The sequence below is a fragment of the Zonotrichia leucophrys genome, chromosome 4, assembly GCF_028769735.1.
Source record: "Zonotrichia leucophrys gambelii isolate GWCS_2022_RI chromosome 4, RI_Zleu_2.0, whole genome shotgun sequence".
Lineage (NCBI taxonomy): Eukaryota > Metazoa > Chordata > Aves > Passeriformes > Passerellidae > Zonotrichia > Zonotrichia leucophrys.
Window position 1 is genome coordinate 19,232,744 of NC_088173.1, and position 19,816 is coordinate 19,252,559.

At 40.0% G+C, this 19,816-nt stretch overlaps 1 protein-coding gene across 8 annotated transcripts; it reads left to right on the forward strand.

The window, feature by feature from the left end:
* The first annotated feature begins 1,357 nt into the window (after positions 1-1,357).
* On the forward strand, positions 1,358-13,966 carry CBR4 (carbonyl reductase 4). Of its 8 annotated transcripts, none has more exons than XM_064710697.1 (9): positions 1,358-1,497; positions 2,638-2,726; positions 3,050-3,272; positions 3,858-3,948; positions 8,960-9,120; positions 9,637-9,757; positions 10,224-10,360; positions 10,962-11,096; positions 12,471-13,603. In XM_064710697.1, exons 5-9 carry the CDS (start codon positions 8,979-8,981, stop codon positions 12,647-12,649), a joined length of 714 nt encoding a protein of 237 aa, XP_064566767.1. In that variant the 5' UTR covers positions 1,358-1,497; positions 2,638-2,726; positions 3,050-3,272; positions 3,858-3,948; positions 8,960-8,978; the 3' UTR covers positions 12,650-13,603. The 8 variants fall into 8 exon arrangements, 7 of the variants coding, with proteins under 7 accessions (XP_064566767.1, XP_064566765.1, XP_064566766.1 ...); XM_064710695.1 differs by having other exon boundaries at positions 1,388-1,497; positions 2,621-2,726; XM_064710696.1 differs by lacking the exon at positions 3,858-3,948 and having other exon boundaries at positions 1,388-1,497; positions 2,621-2,726.
* Positions 13,967-19,816: the final 5,850 nt, after the last annotated feature.

Genomic DNA, 19,816 nt, shown 5'->3' on the forward strand with positions numbered 1-19,816 from the left:
ATAATCCACCCCTGTGATGTGCAGTATACAGTAATTTTCTATGTTCAGGATAGAAAAAGTACAGAAGATTTAGGCAAGTGAGGATAAAACCATAGAAACATATTTAAAATATACATCTAGGAATTACATACATACATGTATAAATTTTTCCTGTTCTGGAAAAAAAGAAATCAAACCAGGCTCTTGTATCACCCCTACAGCTGTATCAGCCTGTATTGTGTAGCTTTGAATCAGAATTTTTGTTCATCATTTTTGATGGTAAAATATATGGTAAAATACACACCATCTAGACTAATCTGAATTGCTCTTCCCCTCTTCTTCAACTGTATTTCCTATAAAGTTAGTATATAGGATTAATAACAAAATTACCTTCTGGATTTTAGAGATGGTAGCTCGTGCAGTCCTGGGTTTCTGCAAAACACACAATTAACTGTGTGCTGTCAGGCAGACCTTTTATGGGGAGCTCTGAAAATGTTTGACTTTAGTAAAATCTCATCATAAACTGTGCTCTTACAAATCAAAACCTAGATGAGGGATGATTAAAAAAGCCCAGCTGTTGAAATAAGGTAGGTATGCATTTTATATAATCAAACATTACTTATAAGACAGTCTGGTGTGAACAATAGCTAATTTTTTCCAAGGATGCTATCTCCTGATAATTATTGAAAGAAATTATCCACTGTGATAGATAAATTAAAAAATGGTGTAAGCAATCATCTGAAAATACTTCTTTTCATCTTTAATTACCTAATTCTTACCTTGTTAAGCCAGATGATTGGGTATTATTATGATTGACTACTTTATTAGAAGGACATACAACAGTAAGGGCTTCTGTATGTCACAAGAAGATGAAGTCTTCAGCTGCTCAGTTAAGTACATGAGTGAGATGAAATGACAGCAAAATATTTCTGCAAGAAGATGTGATATGATACCAGATTTATTTAGGACAATCTTACGGAGAAAATGGAATGTTGGGAGTTCCTCAAAAACTCTGTAAGCATTACTATATGTGATTCAGGCTGCAAAATGGTAACAAGCTGTAAAGAATATTGGTTTTGACATTTCCTATAATACTGGTGAAGATAAAGGAGGTGAGCAGTCTGTGAGATCTGAGTGATTGTCACTAGCACTATCACAGTTGCCATTTATTATGGAGTGTGTTCAACAGTCACTGCTGGCAAGCCATCAGCTGAAGTTTTGCCAGTGAAAGTCCTTATGTTTAGGATCACAGCTATTTGCAATTATGGAGGCATGACTACTCAGTCCCTTGCCTTGCTGCTTTCTGTCAGTGAGTGGATGTGCTGCATTAAGTTGGTATTCCTGTATTCAATAGATTTGTGCCTCATTAGGGCTGCCCTTGAAAACGTATTCACAGTCACACATTGGATGTATGCTAAAATAGCTGAGGCTATAAAAACAGTTTGTGCTTGTGGATGTGTCTTCAGTTTCCTGCTCTAAACAGCTTTTGAACTCTTCATAAATGTTATGAATGTCAAGGTAGGTATTTGGGGGAATGACTGAAGTATTTCACTTTCATGTATCTCATAGCTGCTATTTTCTGGGTGTTAATTACTGTGTTTATGAAACAAAGATTTTGCTTTGCTTTGCTTTGTATAAGTTCCTTATGAGAAGGGAGGTGAAGGATCAACTCTTGTTACTTATTAACTATGTTTTTCCATTCTTCCAGAATAAGCCTTTAGCTGAATTTTCTCACCCTAATGAGTTCAGTCCAAATCACTTGGTCAAATCTTTGTCTTTATTCCCTCACTTCTTTATGACTTTCCCATTTCTCCCAACATCCCACCTCCTCCCCACTCCTCAACAAAGCAAAGAGTTTACTGACTGTAAATATGAGTAGATACAGAAAATTTTCAGGAGACTGCATCACAGGACCAAAGCAGGCAACAATTTGGATTTGCCCATACCATTTGTAGAGATTGGACACCTGAGACTATGATTAGGGATGTATTATGGCAGGAAAACCTTGACACTTGCTCCACCATAACAGAAAGGAAATTTTGTCTGGTTAGACAAAACTTTTTTCTGTTAACCCTAATGTTGAGAGCAGTTTTTTGTATGTTTTGGAGTGAAAACCTTTACTGATGAATACTTCTCAAAAATACCCTTTTTTTTCCCACCAGAAATTGTAGTACTAGTTAAATATAGATTTTTACAAGATAAATTAATTCCTGAAGTGATTTGTTATGCATCTTACTTTGGAGCTTATATAAATATGTACTGAATGGGAATATGGATGAGACTATGAAAGGCAAAATGGGGAAATTAAGGATGTTCATATGTAAAATAAAAGCAAATTATGCAAGACCTTGAGTAGATGCTTATAAATGGTTTTTAGCTATTTTTAAGTGCTTTTCCCAAAACGAATTCATTTTGGGTATATTAGATATAATTAAAAGTAAATTGCCTCTAAGAGAACAGGAGTAGAGTTATTTATTCTGGAATATTCAAATACTTCTGCAAAACTCTTGGATGTTATTGTACCAGACTTCCAGTGATATTCTTAATGCTTATGAAATATGCAATACACAAAAAAATATCCTTTCTATACAAAATGGTCAGTGGAGACTGCTAGGAGTGACATGTCACTCTGTGGTGTCAGCTTTGACTGTTTTTCAGATTGCCCTCTGGGAGATGCTGACTGCTCTGTGTGATGCACTTTGTAGTTTTGAAAAGCTGTCTGTCAAAGGGGTGCTGTACAGAACGTGGTGAGTTTATTCCCTCAATGCATGAGCTGGTTATTTCTTCCTTGTTCCTAGTCCTGGCCTGGGACTTAGGAGCTAAAAAGGGAAACATTCTGTGGCATACAGAAGGAGTGGGATGCGTGGAGGGAAGTGAGGGATTTCAGGACATGCTGGGATCCTAGATTCCATCTCTTTAGTCCAAAGTCCACTGATACACAGTGGGAGTGATCACAGTGTCTGTGATCAGACAGGACTTGTGGACAGAGGCTGAATGTGAGACAAACGTTTCCTGAACACAGTTTTGCAGAGGTAGGTGATGTTGGGGTTGTTTTATTTTAACATTTCAGGTTCCTCAGGGCAGCACTGGAGTGAGGTGCTCCATTTAACAGCAGATGAAGCAGCAATAACACAGGCTCCTCTCCGTTCCCTCCCTGGTGTGCCTGACTCTCACTGGGAGCAGCAGCAGTTCAGTGACCGTGCTAACTCAAACATGGGCCTCACGCTGACGTGTGAAATAATCCTGGTCCTAGTGGGAAAACCTGTTTAGCCAGGAGGATATGAAAACATTAGGTAATTTGCCAAGGTTCTGATAGCTTTGTTTTGTTCTGGGTTTTGGTGCTGTGTTTTGTTCTCAGAGTTTTCACAGAGCTTTTATACTTTTCACAGAAGTACCAGAAAGAAATTTTTTAAGAGGAAGAAGTTTTCAATTTTTTGAAAATTTACCTAAACTGTATAAATCCATTTCATGTTGGCATGATAAAAGTTCACTGTTATCACACAAGAACAAATATTGCAGAGATTTTGCATGGTCTAGAAAAACAAAACAGACTGCAGTGTCATAAAAAAAGATCACTTAAGTGCAAAGGTGTGGCAATTTGGACACTTAAATATCTGAACCGCTGTGGTTGGGAAAGTCTGTCAAGTGGCAAAATACTGGGAGGAGAGGGGTAGTTTTTTTCTGTCATACAATAAGGCAGCTGGATTTTCCCTCAGCAGTTTATCTCAGCTTTATGTCACTTGCCTAGAAGGCTGAGGCCATATCCAAGACATTTGGGAATTGCAACATAAAACTTGTTAGCTCTTTATTTATATATTTTGTATGTGTGTATAGCATGTATTATATAAAATCAGTAACTAGACCAGATTTTTCCCAAGGTAAATGACAAGTGCATTCCTGAAGAAAGAGGAAAAAAAAGAGACAGCAGCTTCAGTGCTGAGCTGCCCAGGCAAAGTGGAAAATTATCAGGTAAAACAAGGCACCTAGCCCAGTTACACCCCTTTTTTTACTGGAAGAAATGCATGGCCGTGTGTTGACTGTGTGACCTGCCACGGAGTTATCATTTGGCCTGGAAAGAAGGAAACCTCTTAAGCTCTTCCCTGGCTTAATTCTGTTCTAAGCCCATGACTCCTGTATCCCAGATACATGTTCCCATCATCAGATTTGCTTAAGCTAGGGAGGTCATCTTTAATACACCACTTGAAAAGCAAAATAGTTTCTTGAATGTTGATTTCAATTGATGCTTAATCCGCAAGGTTTTACATTTCTGGACAGTGATCATCTGGCTTGAGTGTCAAATCTTCTTGGCCCACTTTAATTTTTTGTTCTTGTTCCTATAAACTGAAACCACTTCAGACTGCTGGCTATGACAAGCTTGTTCAGTGGTGAAAACCTGAAGTTGGGACCACGTTTCCAGCAAGGGAGGAGACTTGAAAGCAGGTTTTCTCAGGGCTGAGTGCTCCAACCAGAGGTGTTTGTTTCCAACAGGACTGAGCACACGTGCAGCCAGTTGCTTTGTCCCTGGCCTTACACAAAACCCATGAAATGTGGGAGGTATTTCACAAGCAGCACAGGGAACAGAATGAAATGCTGCTGGACATTGGAGCAGCACTGCTCTTTCAAGTGTGACTCTTAGCAGAAATTTAAGAGGCCACAGATTCAGGCAGCACTGTGGTTAATGATTAGACTCAAGTTCCTCTGTAAATCTCGCCTTAAATCAAAACCCAGGAGGAATTTGAAATACCTGATAGAGGGGACCTCAGTTACAGCGGCCTGTTTTGTGCTATTTTGCTCTGATTTGTTTTGTGCTTTTAGATACATCAAATATAATTTCCTGTTTGAGCTATTCTGTTTTTTCCCATGTTAATAGAGAAATTCTTACTTGAAAGCAGTATCTTGGTTGTGTGGGAGAATGACTAAAAACTTTTAGAAAGGAATAAATAACTCTCTTAGGAAGAGTATTTTTGCTTTAGGCTTGAGGAAAGACAGCTGTGTCATTTTGTACATTGTGGACAGGCTCCAAGTGTGTGTACACATGGTCACACAGACAGACATACAAGAATTATTAGCTTGTATGTTCACATTAATAGTAAGGCAGGCATAATAATGACCAGGACTGAACTAGCTGTTACAGATTTGGTCATAGATGGAACAGGTCTATCAGATCAAGTTCTTGTATCAGCTACTGTTCCCCCAAAAGGGGAGGTAATCATTATGACACTGATCTGTCTCTTGCGCTCCACCAGCCTTAATGGGAAATCAGTGTGAATAAACTGGCTCAGCTGAACTCTGCTTAATCTGATCTCATGATTTATCCAGGCATCTGGAAAAAAAGGCTAATGTCACTTTGGCCAATGAATGAACATACATCTGGTTTTAAACACTAAGTCAATGAACACGAATTAAACAGAATCTTGTCTGAATTTTGAAAAGGATATTTAACTTTGTCAACTATAACACACTTTAAAATACCCACACTAAACTCATGCTTACTCTGTGTCAGCAAAATCTTAACACCACAAGACAGATGACTCTTTAACTTTCATACAAGGGTAGGTCAGCTGTATGGCTCAGGACACAGGTCAGAAATAAGGTAAAGTCATAATTACTTATAATTTTTTTCAGTTAACTGTGAGCATCATATTGTATAAGGACAGCAGCAGGAAGATTCTATTTTCTCTGTGGTATACACAACTTCAGAAAACATCACTAAGGACCATTTTTTTGCACTCTGTGTTACTTTGCTTGTAAGCTTCATTTGAAGAAAAAGCTGTCCTGGTCCTTAATTATGCTGGGTACCAGAAATCTTGGTCAGAGACTATTCTGAGTCACAGTCTCATCTGTCAGTGCCTTTTCTTCTTTAACACTGGGGCCTCCAGGCTTTCAGAATATGGCATGATCTGAAACATCATTATATCACAAAAATCTCATTCACTCTTTTGAAAAGAGCCACTTGCAATCTAAATATACTTGCCAAAAGAAACTAATTCTCATAATAGCTTTCCTTCAACATGTTATTTTTCTCACAGATGCTCACATGTTTGCCAATGCCTAAATCTGCTTTTTTTTTCCTATATGTAAAGAATAATCTGTGGAAGAAGAATCCCACATGCATAGAACTAATATTATTAAATGCTCTACAGCTCCCCTGAAACACATATAATCTGAAATTCTGAAAAACAACTTTCAAGTCAAAAGCAAGAACTGTATGTTTGCTTATAGAAACTCGAGTAGCATTTCAGCATATTACTCTGTGGAGAAGAATAACAATTAATAATAATAATGACAATAATAATTTCCCCCCCCCAAAAAAATGAAGCATACTCTTGCACAAAATTGTCATAGCTTTTATTAGTATTCCTCAGGGGGTAAATTTACTCAGTGTGTGTGACTTAATTAAGAGTCCACAGAAACCCCTCCAGCACGTCATCGGACATGGATCATAACTGTAAATAGCATTACTGCTATAACAGTTTTTTAGTATTAGTTTAATTGCATATCATGAAGTTTGCTTTGGTTCCTGAATAGGAACCCTCACAGATGCTTCTGTATTTTGGGCTTATCTACCTTAATGTGTTTGAAATTTAACTCCTCTGCTACAGTGATACCCCATACAAGGTCCTTGCGATTTTGGGGCAAGGATACGTGAAAATGAGAGAAACAAAATCCTGATTCATCTAATTGTTTGTTTCTCTATATGAAGCACATTTTTGTGCAGGAAAGGGGTAACAAGGGCAGGACTGAGAGCTTCAGCTCCAGGCCGGACGCCGTAAACTGAAGTTGCAAAGCGGCAAGCGTGAGGAGAAAGCAGAGAGGCCTCCCGTGCGAGGCCAGGCTGCTGAGGCCTGAGCCCCTCAGCGCCGGGCCGGGCTCCGTCCGGCCGCAGAGCCGCGGCAGCGCCCCGGGCCCGCAGCCCGCTGCCGGTGCCCCGGCGGTGACGTCAGGCCGCTCGCCGTGACGCGTGCGCTCAGCGCGGAGCGGAACCGGCCTGCCCGGGGAGGGAACCGCGCTCCGTGAGGGAAGCGAGCCGGCGGCCGCGAGGTACCGGAGCGCACGTGGGACGCGCTCCTCGCGTTCTGCTCCCTGCCCGTGCGCCCCGCAGCCCGCGCGTGGCTCGGGGCGGGGGGGACACGCAGGGCTGGGGGGACACGCAGGGACAGCGCGGAGCGGCCGCGGGGACACGCAGGGACGGCACGGGGCGACTCCGCTGCCACCGTGGCACCGGCGGCGCGCGGGCTCGGGCTCGGTCCCGGCGTGCCCCGCGGGCGCCGCTTCCCGCTGTCCGTGCCGAGGGCTCCACCTGCAGCCGGGCCCGGGCGGGAGCGCAGCTCAGCGCCACGGGCGGAGCAGGGAAGGAGGGAGGCGCCGGGCATGGCTGGGGGAACGTCGCTCGCCCTGGTTGAAGGTGCCCTCCTTGGGTTGGCGTCCGGGCCCTGTGGGGTTGTGCCCTCGGAGCCCCGGCGTCCCGCGTTACGTAGTTTGGCTCTGAAAGGAGAGCGAAGGTGGTAGAGGTGCCTGCGTGTGCCTGTTGCTCCAAGTATAGCTAGTTTTCCCTTCCGTTATTTATCCAGGGAGCAGCAGGACATGACTCCTGCTGCAGCTTTTCCCTCCCAACTCCCAGCTCCGGGGCGCCTGTGTGGCGTTTCTGTGTTAAAGCACAAACTGTATGTACTGTGTTGCAGGTAGGCCCCGCCTGTGAATGCCTGGTCAATGCACAAGGGGCATTCTCTGCTCTGAGAAGTTGCCAGGGAAGGCAGACACGTGGGTTGGTTTCAGGCACTTGTGAATACTTAATTAGGGAAAAGGACAGACCGTCTGCTTGTTCAGACTCTTGTCGCAGAAGACCGAACTCATCATGCCGCTGCATGAGTTGGTGGTGGCCTGGCACACTCGGTACCATGTGCTTTTCTGATCATCACTCATCCAGAAGGGTTTAATAGAGCTCAGTGAGGCCAAGGGTAAGGTCTAAGGACTGGCACACTCCTTAGTGATGTATTGAATAGCTTCCATATGTGTAGGAGTAACTGAATAGACCTGAAAGAGGATACAGGTGGAGAGTGAAACAGTGAGGGGAAGGTATGAGGAGAAATGCATAGAATTATCTAATCAGAAAGCAAATTAAGAACAAAAGGAAGTACTTTCCCACAAATAATAAAACTCGTTGCCTCGGGATGAAGACAGTATAATTGGGTTCAAAAAGGATTTATTCAAATGTATGGAAAAAAGATTCATTGTTACTGCTTGATTCTGCCCCTGTCTCCTCAGGAAATCCCAAACCAGCTGATTGGTTTCTAGAGCTTGCAGAATAAAAGATCATTCTACAGAAGTGCTTCCTTTGTGTACTCCATTCTGAACATCAAAGCCAGCTACTTCAGAATAATTTTGTATTTCAAAAAGCTTTTTTTCTTCCTTCAAAAGCAGAAACAAAAAACCCCAGGCTAGTGGTAAAACACAGTCTGACAGTATTAAACCAGTGTAAATACAATAGTTTCAAATCATACTCGGTAACATTTGCACTGGTGGTGTCCAACACAGATACTTTGGATGGAGTGAGACCTTGAGGCCAAATGATTTCAGCACAAGAATAGTGGTTGCAAGAGCAGTATAATTACAACCAGTACATCAGCTTTGAATAAGCAGCTGAACAGTACATTGTGGCCTTTAGGTACATAAATCACATAATTCATCAATTGAATAAGAGTTGCCATAACTCTAGTATTGGAATACGTGATTTTAAAATTTTTTTAATACTTCATAAATATTTAAGAATTAACTTTCATTTGTAGGGGTGGTGTCTAATTTAGTTCAGCTGTTTGTTTTGAATAAAAAAAACGAATACAAATGAACGAATAAAAACCAAATCACTAATTTTGTAACCTGCTCTTACAAACTGCTGCAAACAGGTAAAGGCTGTGATGTTGACAAGAACAGCAGTTAATGTCTTGCTCTGCTGGACACGAAGTTGATGGTTTATTTGCAGTTTCTGGAATATTTTGAAGATGGGCAAGGTGTGTGCTGTCTTTGGAGGATCCCGTGGGATAGGCAGAGCTGTGGCAGAGCTCCTGGCACAGAAGGGCTGCCGCCTGGCCATCCTTGCTAGGAACCTGGACGTGGCCCAGAGCACTGCCCGTCACCTTGGGGGTACGTATGCTGCTGGGCGCCCCTCACTGCTCCCTGCTTGGGTGGCTCGTGGAAAAACCCCTCTTGTTTAGCTAGATGGAAAGGAAAATAAAGGCTGAGGAACATTAAAAACCAGCTGTATGGCTTTGATTCTGTTTTCACAATAGTCGTTGAGAAAGCAGATTGCCTTTTTTATCTGCGTGATGGCAATTTTAAGATGAATGGAATTGTTTGGGGTCACAATGGAGGTGGTGTGAAATGAGTCATCCTCAGCTCCTGAAGGAGCCAGAACTGAGACCAGTCTGCTCACACTGAACTTCTGACTCCAGAGGGCAAAAAATATAAAACAAGGAATTGTCACATAACTAATGAATACTATACTTGAAAATCATCTTTATTTAATTACCTGGGGATTCAATAGGTTCCTTAAATTATAACTAGTTCAACATCTGTTTTGCAACTGAGCTGATACATTCTGAAGGAGGTTTATGAATTAAATACAGCTTTTATTGTGACATTATATATCTTTCAATGCAGCAGGACATCTGGCACTTAGCTGTGATGTATCCAGTGAACAAGAAGTCCAAAAGGCTTTTGAGGAGATGCAGAGGAATTTGGGTCCTATTAACTACTTGGTTAATGCAGCTGGGATCAACAGGTTGGTTACTCCTGACAAGACAATAGGTAATTCTAGATGCAGGCAGCCCACTGTAAGGTGCTCTGGCCCTTTGTGCTTAGTAAGTGTGTTGTTAATGAGCACATCTGAAAACAATATTAAGTCCTTGCCAATATTTTGTTTCTGATGGCAGTAAAATGCTAACAGATGATACGGCTTTCACTGTAGTTTCTGCATTCTGAGTTTGACTTCCCCCTCTATTCTTTCTTCTACTTTTTCTCCCAGAATGGTCCAAAACAGTGCTTGCAAAGGAGGCTCTGTGTCTAGAAGAAGCATGGCTAACTTGTTTTTTGCTCTGTGTAGTTCTTGCAGCACTGTCATTTTGAATGCTCAAATGTATGGAACCACATACACCCCATTAATATTCTGTCCAACAGTCTCTTTTTATGAGTAAACATGATCAGGGTTGTTCACTGAATTCTTTGGGTTTTTTTGGTTTGTTTGTCAGGGATGGTTTGCTACTGAGAACCAAGACTGAAGATATGATAGCCCAGATTCACACAAACCTTTTGGGGACAATGTTGACATGCAAGGCTGCTCTAAAGGTCATGATTCAGCAGCAGGGAGGTGCTATTGTCAATGTAGGTAAGGTGTTTGTGTCAGCCAGTGGAGTTCTGTGTGCTAGTCTTCTAGAAATGTTTAGCAGGTGTAACATTACATTGCTTCTTACAATTTACTTGTTTTCCTTTTCCTTTTATTTAGACATTCTATATTTAGCATTTCTTTATGAGTGCTTATTCTTTTGTGTAATTTCAGCAACTTCTAAATAGCTTTTTTCAGTAATAAACACCTCAGAGTTTATATTTTATTGAAAAAAAGAAACTTTGCTATTCTTACCAATTCATTCAATACTTATATATACCGCTGCTGGCAATTAACTAAGAATTGATAGGTTTAGTCAGTTTCTTTCTTTCTTTATTTAATGTGGGCAAGGATACTTTTTTTAGAAAAGTCTTAATTATACTTTCCTGGTGCTTGTTGGTCAACATAGATACATGAATTATACAAAAATCATAACTAATTGGGACTTTTGCTTATCCTAGCAGGCTAAAGTGCATAAAGTCATGCATATTTTACTCTTCTTGTGACCTCATTTTTCATTTCAAGTTCAAAACTAAAATGATCAAGTGAGTACAATGTTTCAAGTTACCCATTTAATCTTCTCTTTGATGTTTCTTTATTTTAGGGAGTATTGTAGGACTTAAAGGCAACTCTGGTCAGAGTGTGTATAGTGCTACCAAAGCAGGATTAGTTGGATTTTCACGCTCTCTTGCTAAAGAAGTAGCAAAAAAGCAAATTCGAGTCAACGTTGTTGCTCCAGGTTAGTTCTTGAGGAATTCCTGCATCCTTGACTGTTGCAATTCATTAAGACTGTGGATATTTCTTGTACTCTGAACGTAACTTAAGACTAATTTCTGTTATTTTCTTCAGCTTTGTAAGTAAATATTTTTAATATATTTTGTTTGTTTGTTTGAAATATAATACATTCTTTTAGAAAACCTTCAGTCTTTTGAAGGGAACACCAAGAAATTTGGAAGAGTGAATCTACCTATTCCTCTGTCCATTATTACATAATGAATGTAGTTTTTTTTCTTTGATCCTTCTTCAGAACTTGCTGTCCTTGCAGATGGAAGGATTAGATCTAATTAGAGATAGAGAGCTACCCTTGTCTCCAGCTAGAGGATGCTTGTTTGTTACTACACTAACATGACAAACCATAAGAAAGCTGTCATAAAAGCACCCCTATCTCCCTGTAGTAAAAGGAGGAAATCCTGAAAGTTATTTCTGTGAGCAAAGGCTGTGATTTTGTAAGATGATCTAGTTCAAGCAAACTGCCACCCTTAAGGAAAAGCCCCTTCTGTATTTTCTGAATTTTTCCACCCATAACTGTGTACACTGCTGCTCACCTTCTGCTACTTTTGATGCCTTTCAGAGTTCTACGTGAACCTGTTCAGCTTGTGAACTAGGCAGGAAAAATACTTTTATTCTTTAGTGAGTTGAGCAGCTCATCCACAGCCATCATAAAGGGGCAGAGTATTACAGTAGAAAGCAAAAGGGAATCTTTCCCTTCTTGATGGCAGCTAGAAAGCAGGTAAGATCAGCTCTTTCTAAAGCTGCAGCTTTTGTGTAGAGTTGTGCAGCAGTGGGAAAGCCAAATCTCAGAAAATGGGAAACTGTAAAAAAGGCCCTTCAAAAATGTCAAGAAATATTCTTCAAATGAGTGCTCTAGTAGAAACTATGCAAGAACTGCCATAAGTTCTAAAATAGAATGCAAACACTTTAAAGTCAGAGAGGGTTTCTTGCCAGACATTTTGTGCTCATATTTTAGTTGAGAGCATTTTGGTGAAATGAGTATATATTTTTCTTTTGGAAAAGTGGTATTAAATATAGTTCTTGGATTGAATTTTAGTTTCTCTTTCTTGTTTGATTTTGTTTGGGTTTTTTAAATGGACTTCTATAGATCTCTGCATTTTGGTTGTTGCATCATTGCTTCCAAAAATGAAAAGTATTTTATTGGTAGATAAGAAAGTGATTTTGGCCATCAAATGATGTGGGCTGCTTTGGGAGACTTTGAAGAACGGTAGCTGGTGCTGAATCCTGGTAATAGATTTCACTGTGTAAGTTTCAGTGGGAAATCCACTAGATAAATTTAGTTGAAGGTTAGGTAACTCTTCTTATATCTCTCTGCTCTTAGGCTTTATTCACACAGAGATGACAGCTCATTTGGAAGAAGATCAGCTGAAGAAAGCAATTCCCCTTGGAAGATTTGGAGAGCCTCATGAAGTTGCACAAGCTGTTGTCTTTCTTCTAGAGTCCCCATATATTACAGGGAGTGTTCTGGTTGTAGATGGAGGCTTGCAGCTTATGACCTAAGTACTGCCTTGAATAAAGGACTGCTTCAATGTCATGATGGTAATATATAAATATATTCTAAATAAAGGGAGAGGGTTGGAAATCGTTTGAAGATTGATGTACATAATTGACTTGGTCTTTTTTAGTCAGAGGAGAAATTCAGCAGCAGTGGGGTGCAATGTGTGTGTTTAACTGCCTGAAGAGTCTGTTTGGTATTACAAAGTCTGTGTATGAAACAATTTGAAAAAGATCTGGTTTTGATACAGTGATAGCTTTAATAATGCGCTGATATGTTTTTAAAGCACTGTATTTTTATAAAGTCCTGTTTTCTAATTTGGGAAAGAATGAGATTTTATTTTAATTATCATGTTACACAAAGGTTAATAAAGTGCAGAGACATGTTTATTGGGTGGCAGGTATGATTGCATCAAGTTTTTCAAGTAGGGCAAAGATTGTGAACTGCATAGTTTTGCATTCTTATCAGTTAGTCCCTACAAAGTAGCTAGGAGTTTCCTTTGAGCTTTGTTTGTTTGTACCTAACACTACAAAGCTAGGAACTTCTACATCTTCAGCATACCTGAATTGCCTTTAGAAGCTTTAATTATATGCACTGTGTTTTTATAATGACAAAGCCTACTCGGTTCCATTCCTGAATGTATGTACAGCACTCACTCACTCCAGGGGCTCTGGTGTGTGCCCACTGGAGGATTGCTGCAGCACTGGAGCTGCTAATCCTGTCATACTCTCAGCTTGAGCTGCACATGCACTGCTGAACACTACAGCTGCACACCTTGCTCTGTAAGACACTGCAAGGACTCAGTAGATGTTCAGAACATGTATCACTTCCAGAGCATGAAGTCAAGGTGTTTTGTGTTTTGCTCTGTATCTTCATGAGCACTCAGTTCAGCTCTTAAGTTGATGCTCCCTCATATGTATGTATAGTCAATAAAATGGCCATTTATTTTATTCAAAGCAGCTTTTGAAGCACAGTAATTATTCTGCTGTAAATGATTCTGAGTGTTCCTGTCTTGCTGAAAACTTACCAAATGTTTGACCTCAGGCTTTTCTATTGATCTTGAGTAATTTTTGATAATTGATGTTTTTATTATCTCTGAAAAAAGCTATGAATGTGGTTCAGGACCTTCACTTCTTAGCTCTGGTGTTCATTGCATCATGATCCAGATGTTGATTCAGCTTTTGAAATTGCTTCCCATCTTGGCACACACCACAATACAGAAAGAAGAGATCTCACTGATGATAACTGTGGCTTTAAAGTTGGAGATTTTCTTCCTTTGTGCAGCTGAGAAATTTTGTCTTTGTGCCAGAAAACAATACATGTTCAAGCTTCCTGCAGGTATGTATTGAGAAATAATACAAGGAGTACTTGTATGATCAGGAGATTTTACAGTTGGTTGTGCTACTCACTTTGGAATATAAAATACCATAGAAGTAATCCTTCCAGGACTCCTTATCTTCCTGTTATTGCTGTTATGTGTCATATGTGTCTTTGCACCAAAAATATAATTGCTAATTATGTTTTTCCTTGATAGAAGGAGTTGGCCAGAGATGATGTGAATTTTTCCAAGGGCACTGAAGGTGAGGAAGGACAGCTGGTACATTTTCACTAGTCAAGTAGGAATATGTCAGTGACTTGGCTGCTGCCCATACCTGCCCTTGGTCTTTTACAAACAAACCCTGTGTGACATTTCTTGACCAAAACCCAAACCTAAGAAACTAGAAATAATTTTCTTTTTGTAAGTTCTGACCCTAATTATTATTATTATCCTTTTTTTGGGGGGGTAAGGGAGTTGTTAAATAAGTTATTAGCAATTGAATTTTTAGTTTATATTTGTGATTAAAACCTGAAATAATTCTGTCAGAAGAATCTCAGCATGCCACAGAGTAATTTCTTTAAGAAGTTCCAGTAGATGCTATGTTTTTATTATTGCTGTTGCCATAGGGCCAGACTGAAGTGTTGGTAGCTTTAAATCACACTTTTAAAAAGCTTCCCCCCCCCCCCATCCCCCCACCCCTTTCTTTGAACTGGTAAATTAGAACAGAAAACTGGTTAACTTGATGCTGGGTCTGTCTGGCCTGGTGTGATGTCCTGGACAGGGGATGTAGGGACTGTGCAGGGTAGGTGACAGATCAGCTGTGTGTCTCCTTAGAAGACTCTGGTACCTCCAGCAGTTTGTGACTGGGGTATTTGAAGCCACCAGTGTGCAGCTCTGGTTGAGGCCTGCAGGCATTAGAAACAGCCCTCAGGTGCTCTCTCTGTGTTGCTTTTGAATTTGTAGACTTCTTATCTTATCCTGCCTGCCTTAGTTGTTTCTGTTTTGTACTGAAGAGTCATATTTCTTTTAATTACTTGTTGCTGGGGAGCTCTTTTGTATCTTAAATTGTCTTTGTTGAACTTTGCTTTACTCTTCCAGTTTTTCAAGGAGGGATCACCAGGTAGAACTTCTTGCAGAATTCACTGTGGATCTATTTTAAAAAATGAAATTATTTTATGTTTTATTTTATACTGTTTCCAAAAATGATGCCTAGGTGTTTTGCTTTTTCCTAACCTTTGCACTTATATTTTCAGAACAGTAACTCAGTCCTGAATAATTAATGGTCAACTTGGAGTTCATTTCCATATATATGTGCAAAATTTCTGTATCTTTTTCAGCATGAATTGTTCTCAAATATCTACAGTGAGTTTGGTTTCCTGGTTTTAACACCTATTTCCTCGGTGAAATCATTCTGCAATTTTTAAATTCCTTTATCTCTTTATTACTTTAACTTAGTGTTACTGGAATACACTGTGGCATTCAGAAACTGCTGTCTCAGAACCCTTAGAAATAGGTTGTACTTTGCCTTCCCCTACAGAGGAACTGTGGTATTTTATTGGCACTGCACATCCTTAGGGGAGAACAACTGCTGATTCACACCCTTTGTCTTCTATCTTTAAACAATGTACTGATATGACAACTTCTTTTGGCAGCACAGCATCTTTAATAGTTTTTGGCAAGGGACTGTGTCAGATGCCTTTTAGAATTTCAAGTATGCACCATTATTAGATCTCCATACTCTCATCTCTTTTAAGTTCTTTTTTAGAAGAACTCTAAAATGTTTATCAAACATGACTTTCATTTGCAAAAGCTACTCTGTATGTTTATCCTGTTGTTTTCCTTGGCTTTAGAACAATTTCTGGCACTTTGCTATGTACAGAAAAATAGATTTAGGCTTTAATTCCTTGGGTCCCTGTGGAATCTCTTCTCAAAAAACAAGTGGCCCTTCCACCCACTAATATCACAAGAACTTGCTGTCACGTTTGCCAGCTTCCGGTCACTCGAGGCAGGTTTCACTCAGAAGTTTCCCACTGCAGTTACTTGGTTTCTGTTAGAACTGGGGAGTGAAAGCCTCATCTTTCCCCTTTGTCACTTTCCTCTGTAACCTCTCTCAGTGTAAAGGAAGGTGTAAAACCTCCAACAAGGTGCCTCTAGAAGTTCTCCTCGAGTTCCTCCATGGTACCAAAAACTGATCATAGGGATTTGTTCAGAGTCTGGGGATTTTTTTTTCCTCAGTAGGTTTTCCTTCCCTGAGCACTTTGCTTTTTATTTGATCATCTGCTTGCCTTCTTCAGGCATAGTTCCTGTTCCTGAGGTGCCAGTGCACTTTTGCAGATTATTCCTCTGAACTCTATCTGGCTGTAAATGTTACATTCATTGACTGATTAAATTTGACTCCTAAAGCTAGATTGCTATTTTTACAAAGGTTGATGTTTAAATGCTAGGAGCTTCCCCCTTTCCACAATAATTTGATGTGTGTATTTAAAATCGTTGTACTGAAGTTCAGTACATTCAATCTTGCTGTTGTTATTGGGCTACATCTTAATTTTGACTTGTCTTTTTGGCTTAATTTAAATATTTTATTATATGTTGCTTATTTTTTATGGAAGTCTGTGGTAGTGGACTTCTGTCTTTATTAAAAAACTTGGTCAATAGAAATAAAAGTGAAATAAATGCAGAAATAAAAGTCACCATTAAAAAAAAATCACTATTTGAAAGTAGCATTTTGGCTCAGGCTGGGTGACCACAGCCAGAGCTGGGTGGCCCTGATCAGTTGCATGAAAAAGAATATATTAAAACAGTGATCTTGGCCTCTTCAGTGTGACATTTATCCAACATGCTCATGATTGCTGTCTGTCAGCACAGTTACATTGCTGACCTTAGACATCTCAGATGTCATAGCTATGGCCACACATATCCATCTTAAAGGTGGGAGTACCAATATCATCTAATAAAAGAGTTTACCTTGCTAGGTTTGGAAATTCAATCCATGTTTGACTGGATTTAATATGTTGATATTTATTTTTATGACTCTTCTATATATTTTGTATCAGTATCTTTTTTATCTTACATCCATCATATTTCTGCTATGTCTGTTTTGTCACCGTCCTTGATTAAAAGCAGACATCTGGGCTTTACATCTTGTGCTGTTGGCATTTATGCCAAGCTGTATATGAATGTTTGGGGTTTTCTACATATGGGTGTTTGTGAGTCAGACTGCACTTGACTGACTTAAAATGATTACTCAATTGAATTTTTAAAACTTCAGTGCACTATCATATTAGATATAGTTTCTGTGAGTCCATTCCTAATGGAAATGAGAGAATGTGCTCTTATCCATCTGATGTTTCTTCACCTGCTATGTTGCTTTAAAATCTCCTACAATCTCTTAAATATAAGCATCTTTTTGCCTCTTTTTATCCTTAAGAATAGAGTATTTTCTGGATTCCCACTACTCCATGTTTCTGCAGTTTCTAAAGAATCTGTAGTCCTGTTCTTAGAACTGTTTTTTCAGGCATACATTGGAACTTTGCCTCATCCACCTAGTTTTGGGAGCATTTAAAGAAGGCTGCAGTGCAAATCTGGTATTTAACTTACTCTGTGTTTTATTCCACATCTTTTCTCCTGCCCCACCCCATCTCTCTGGTTTGTACATGACCTTTCACTACCACCACAGAATTTCTAAAGAGACCATCAAGGCAGGTTTTGAGGGTGGTTGCTTTTGCAGCTGTCATTTAATTCAGCATGCAGTCCTCTTACAATGCAACCCTCTTTCTGACTCACCCATAATGATTGCTTTGAGTTTTTACTCAGCTGGGTTCCTGCTTCAGAGAGGATATCCTTACTAAAAGAAGGTTACACTGTCATTTCTGTGACCTGCCTTGTCACTACCAAGTTAGGAAACCTAAAATTGTTCCTCTGTTGGCTTTGAGTTTGGTTCAGTTCAAAGTTCATAGGTAGTGTGGTTTGCACGTTCTGGGGTTTAGTTGAAGCACATTGTAGACCTAGAAAGTTAATAGTTTTGTATGTCTTCTCTGCATTCTTCTAATCTTTGGGAAGATGATGGACTATTCTTCTTCATCTTTTTTCCTAGGCAGGACATTGGAGCCTTACTTCTGCTTATCTCTCAGGAAATATGTTTGTAACTTAGAATTTGCTGTAGTGAGCTCACTGGCTAACACAAACAGTCTTTTCTTGCTCTTGAGGCATCTGTTGCAATGGATGGGCTGGATGGGCTCTGAGCAACCTGGTCTAGTGGGAGGTGTCCCTGCCCATGGCAGGGGACTTGGAACTAGATAATCTTTAGGGTTCCTTCCAACCCAAGCCATCTGTGATTATTGTCAGTAAAATTCTGTAGCAGGACACATAAAATGTTCATGAGGTGGTTTTGGTTTGGGATTTTTTTAAAATATTGCAGCTGTAAGGAGGAGCTCTGGTGGTGAACAGCTTTTGCAGACTGTGGTAACAGAAGTATATATTGTTGGCTGAAGTGGTGCATGCTGAGTGAGGTAGGGTTGTATCCCATGAAGAGATTTCACTGTGGCCTCCTGAGGGCAGTCTATCCTAAGGCATTATTGTATTGGTGATGACTTGGTGAGTAAGCCTGTATTGTTTTAGGGAAGTGGAGTTGCCTGTGTAGATGCAAAGCTGATGCTGGCATCCCTGTTACTGGGTTTGTAAAATCCTGTTCCATGTATCCTGAGCTGCTGGGGGTTGTAAAGCATGACTTTTAAAGATGGAAAGGATTTCATACTGAGATCAGTGAAATTTGGATAGGAAGTGGATATCTTAATCCCAGCCTGCAAAATCTCTTTGTTATATCAGTACCTACAGTTAAATATACATTGTAATGATTATTTATTGCTGTTAGACAAATTTTCCTACTTTCATGTGTTGCACAGTGTGAGGTTGTATTACATGACCTGGAATTGTATATTGGCTGTTGCAATTATGCAACTTATTTTTTTGGAAGAACAGTGTAGTTCATTTAAGTAAAGCAAATGAAAAATGAACTCCTCAAGTCCAGGTGCTCCCACTTGATTCAGTTAATCAGTGTTTGAAAAGACAGGTCAAGTGTAGTTGTGGAGAAAGTCATTGGCTATGCTTAGTGCCTGAAGAAGTAAGAGCTCTGCTAAGTCCCAAGTTATATTTGATTTTCACACACACATTGTGTCCAATTTCAGATCATATGCTAAAGGCTTCATTTTGCTGTAGATATGTCTGTTAGTAAAAAAATGCTACCTGTACCTTGCCAAACACCTTTGGATCAGCACGTCTATAATCACAACTGGTCTGGTATTTTTATGGTTTTATTTTTTTATGTTAACAACTCGTATCTGGTAAGGTCTGGGATATGTTTTGTTCATGGTATATAACAAAACTGCCAGTTCAAATGTGTTGGTATCAAATGCAGTGGGACAGCACCCAAGTACAAGCCACCAAAGCTTCCTTGGTACCATTACACACACACTAGGGCAGTGTCAGTGGGAGCATGGGGGGCAGATGTCACTGAACAAATGGAGTTGTGTGGGTGCTCCTCACCATTTCCCAGGCTGCTGGCTGATGGTACTGAGGTGCCCTTGCATGTGCAGTGTGCTGATGAGTTTGAAATTGCTGCATGATTTTGAACAGTTTGTTTAAGAGTAAGTGCAAAATGATTATATGGTATTGCTGAAGCTTGTTAGTGAAGCAGTTTGATGTTTTGTGAATTCTGACTTGCAGATCTCCCAGCTCAGTATTTTTAATGCTGAATGCACTCAACTGCTTGCTCCAGCTCTGTGCTAGAGGCTGTACTGTCAACACTTGGATGCCAATGATCTGTTAAAAGCTCTCAGTTGCAGTGATCCTCTCAGTA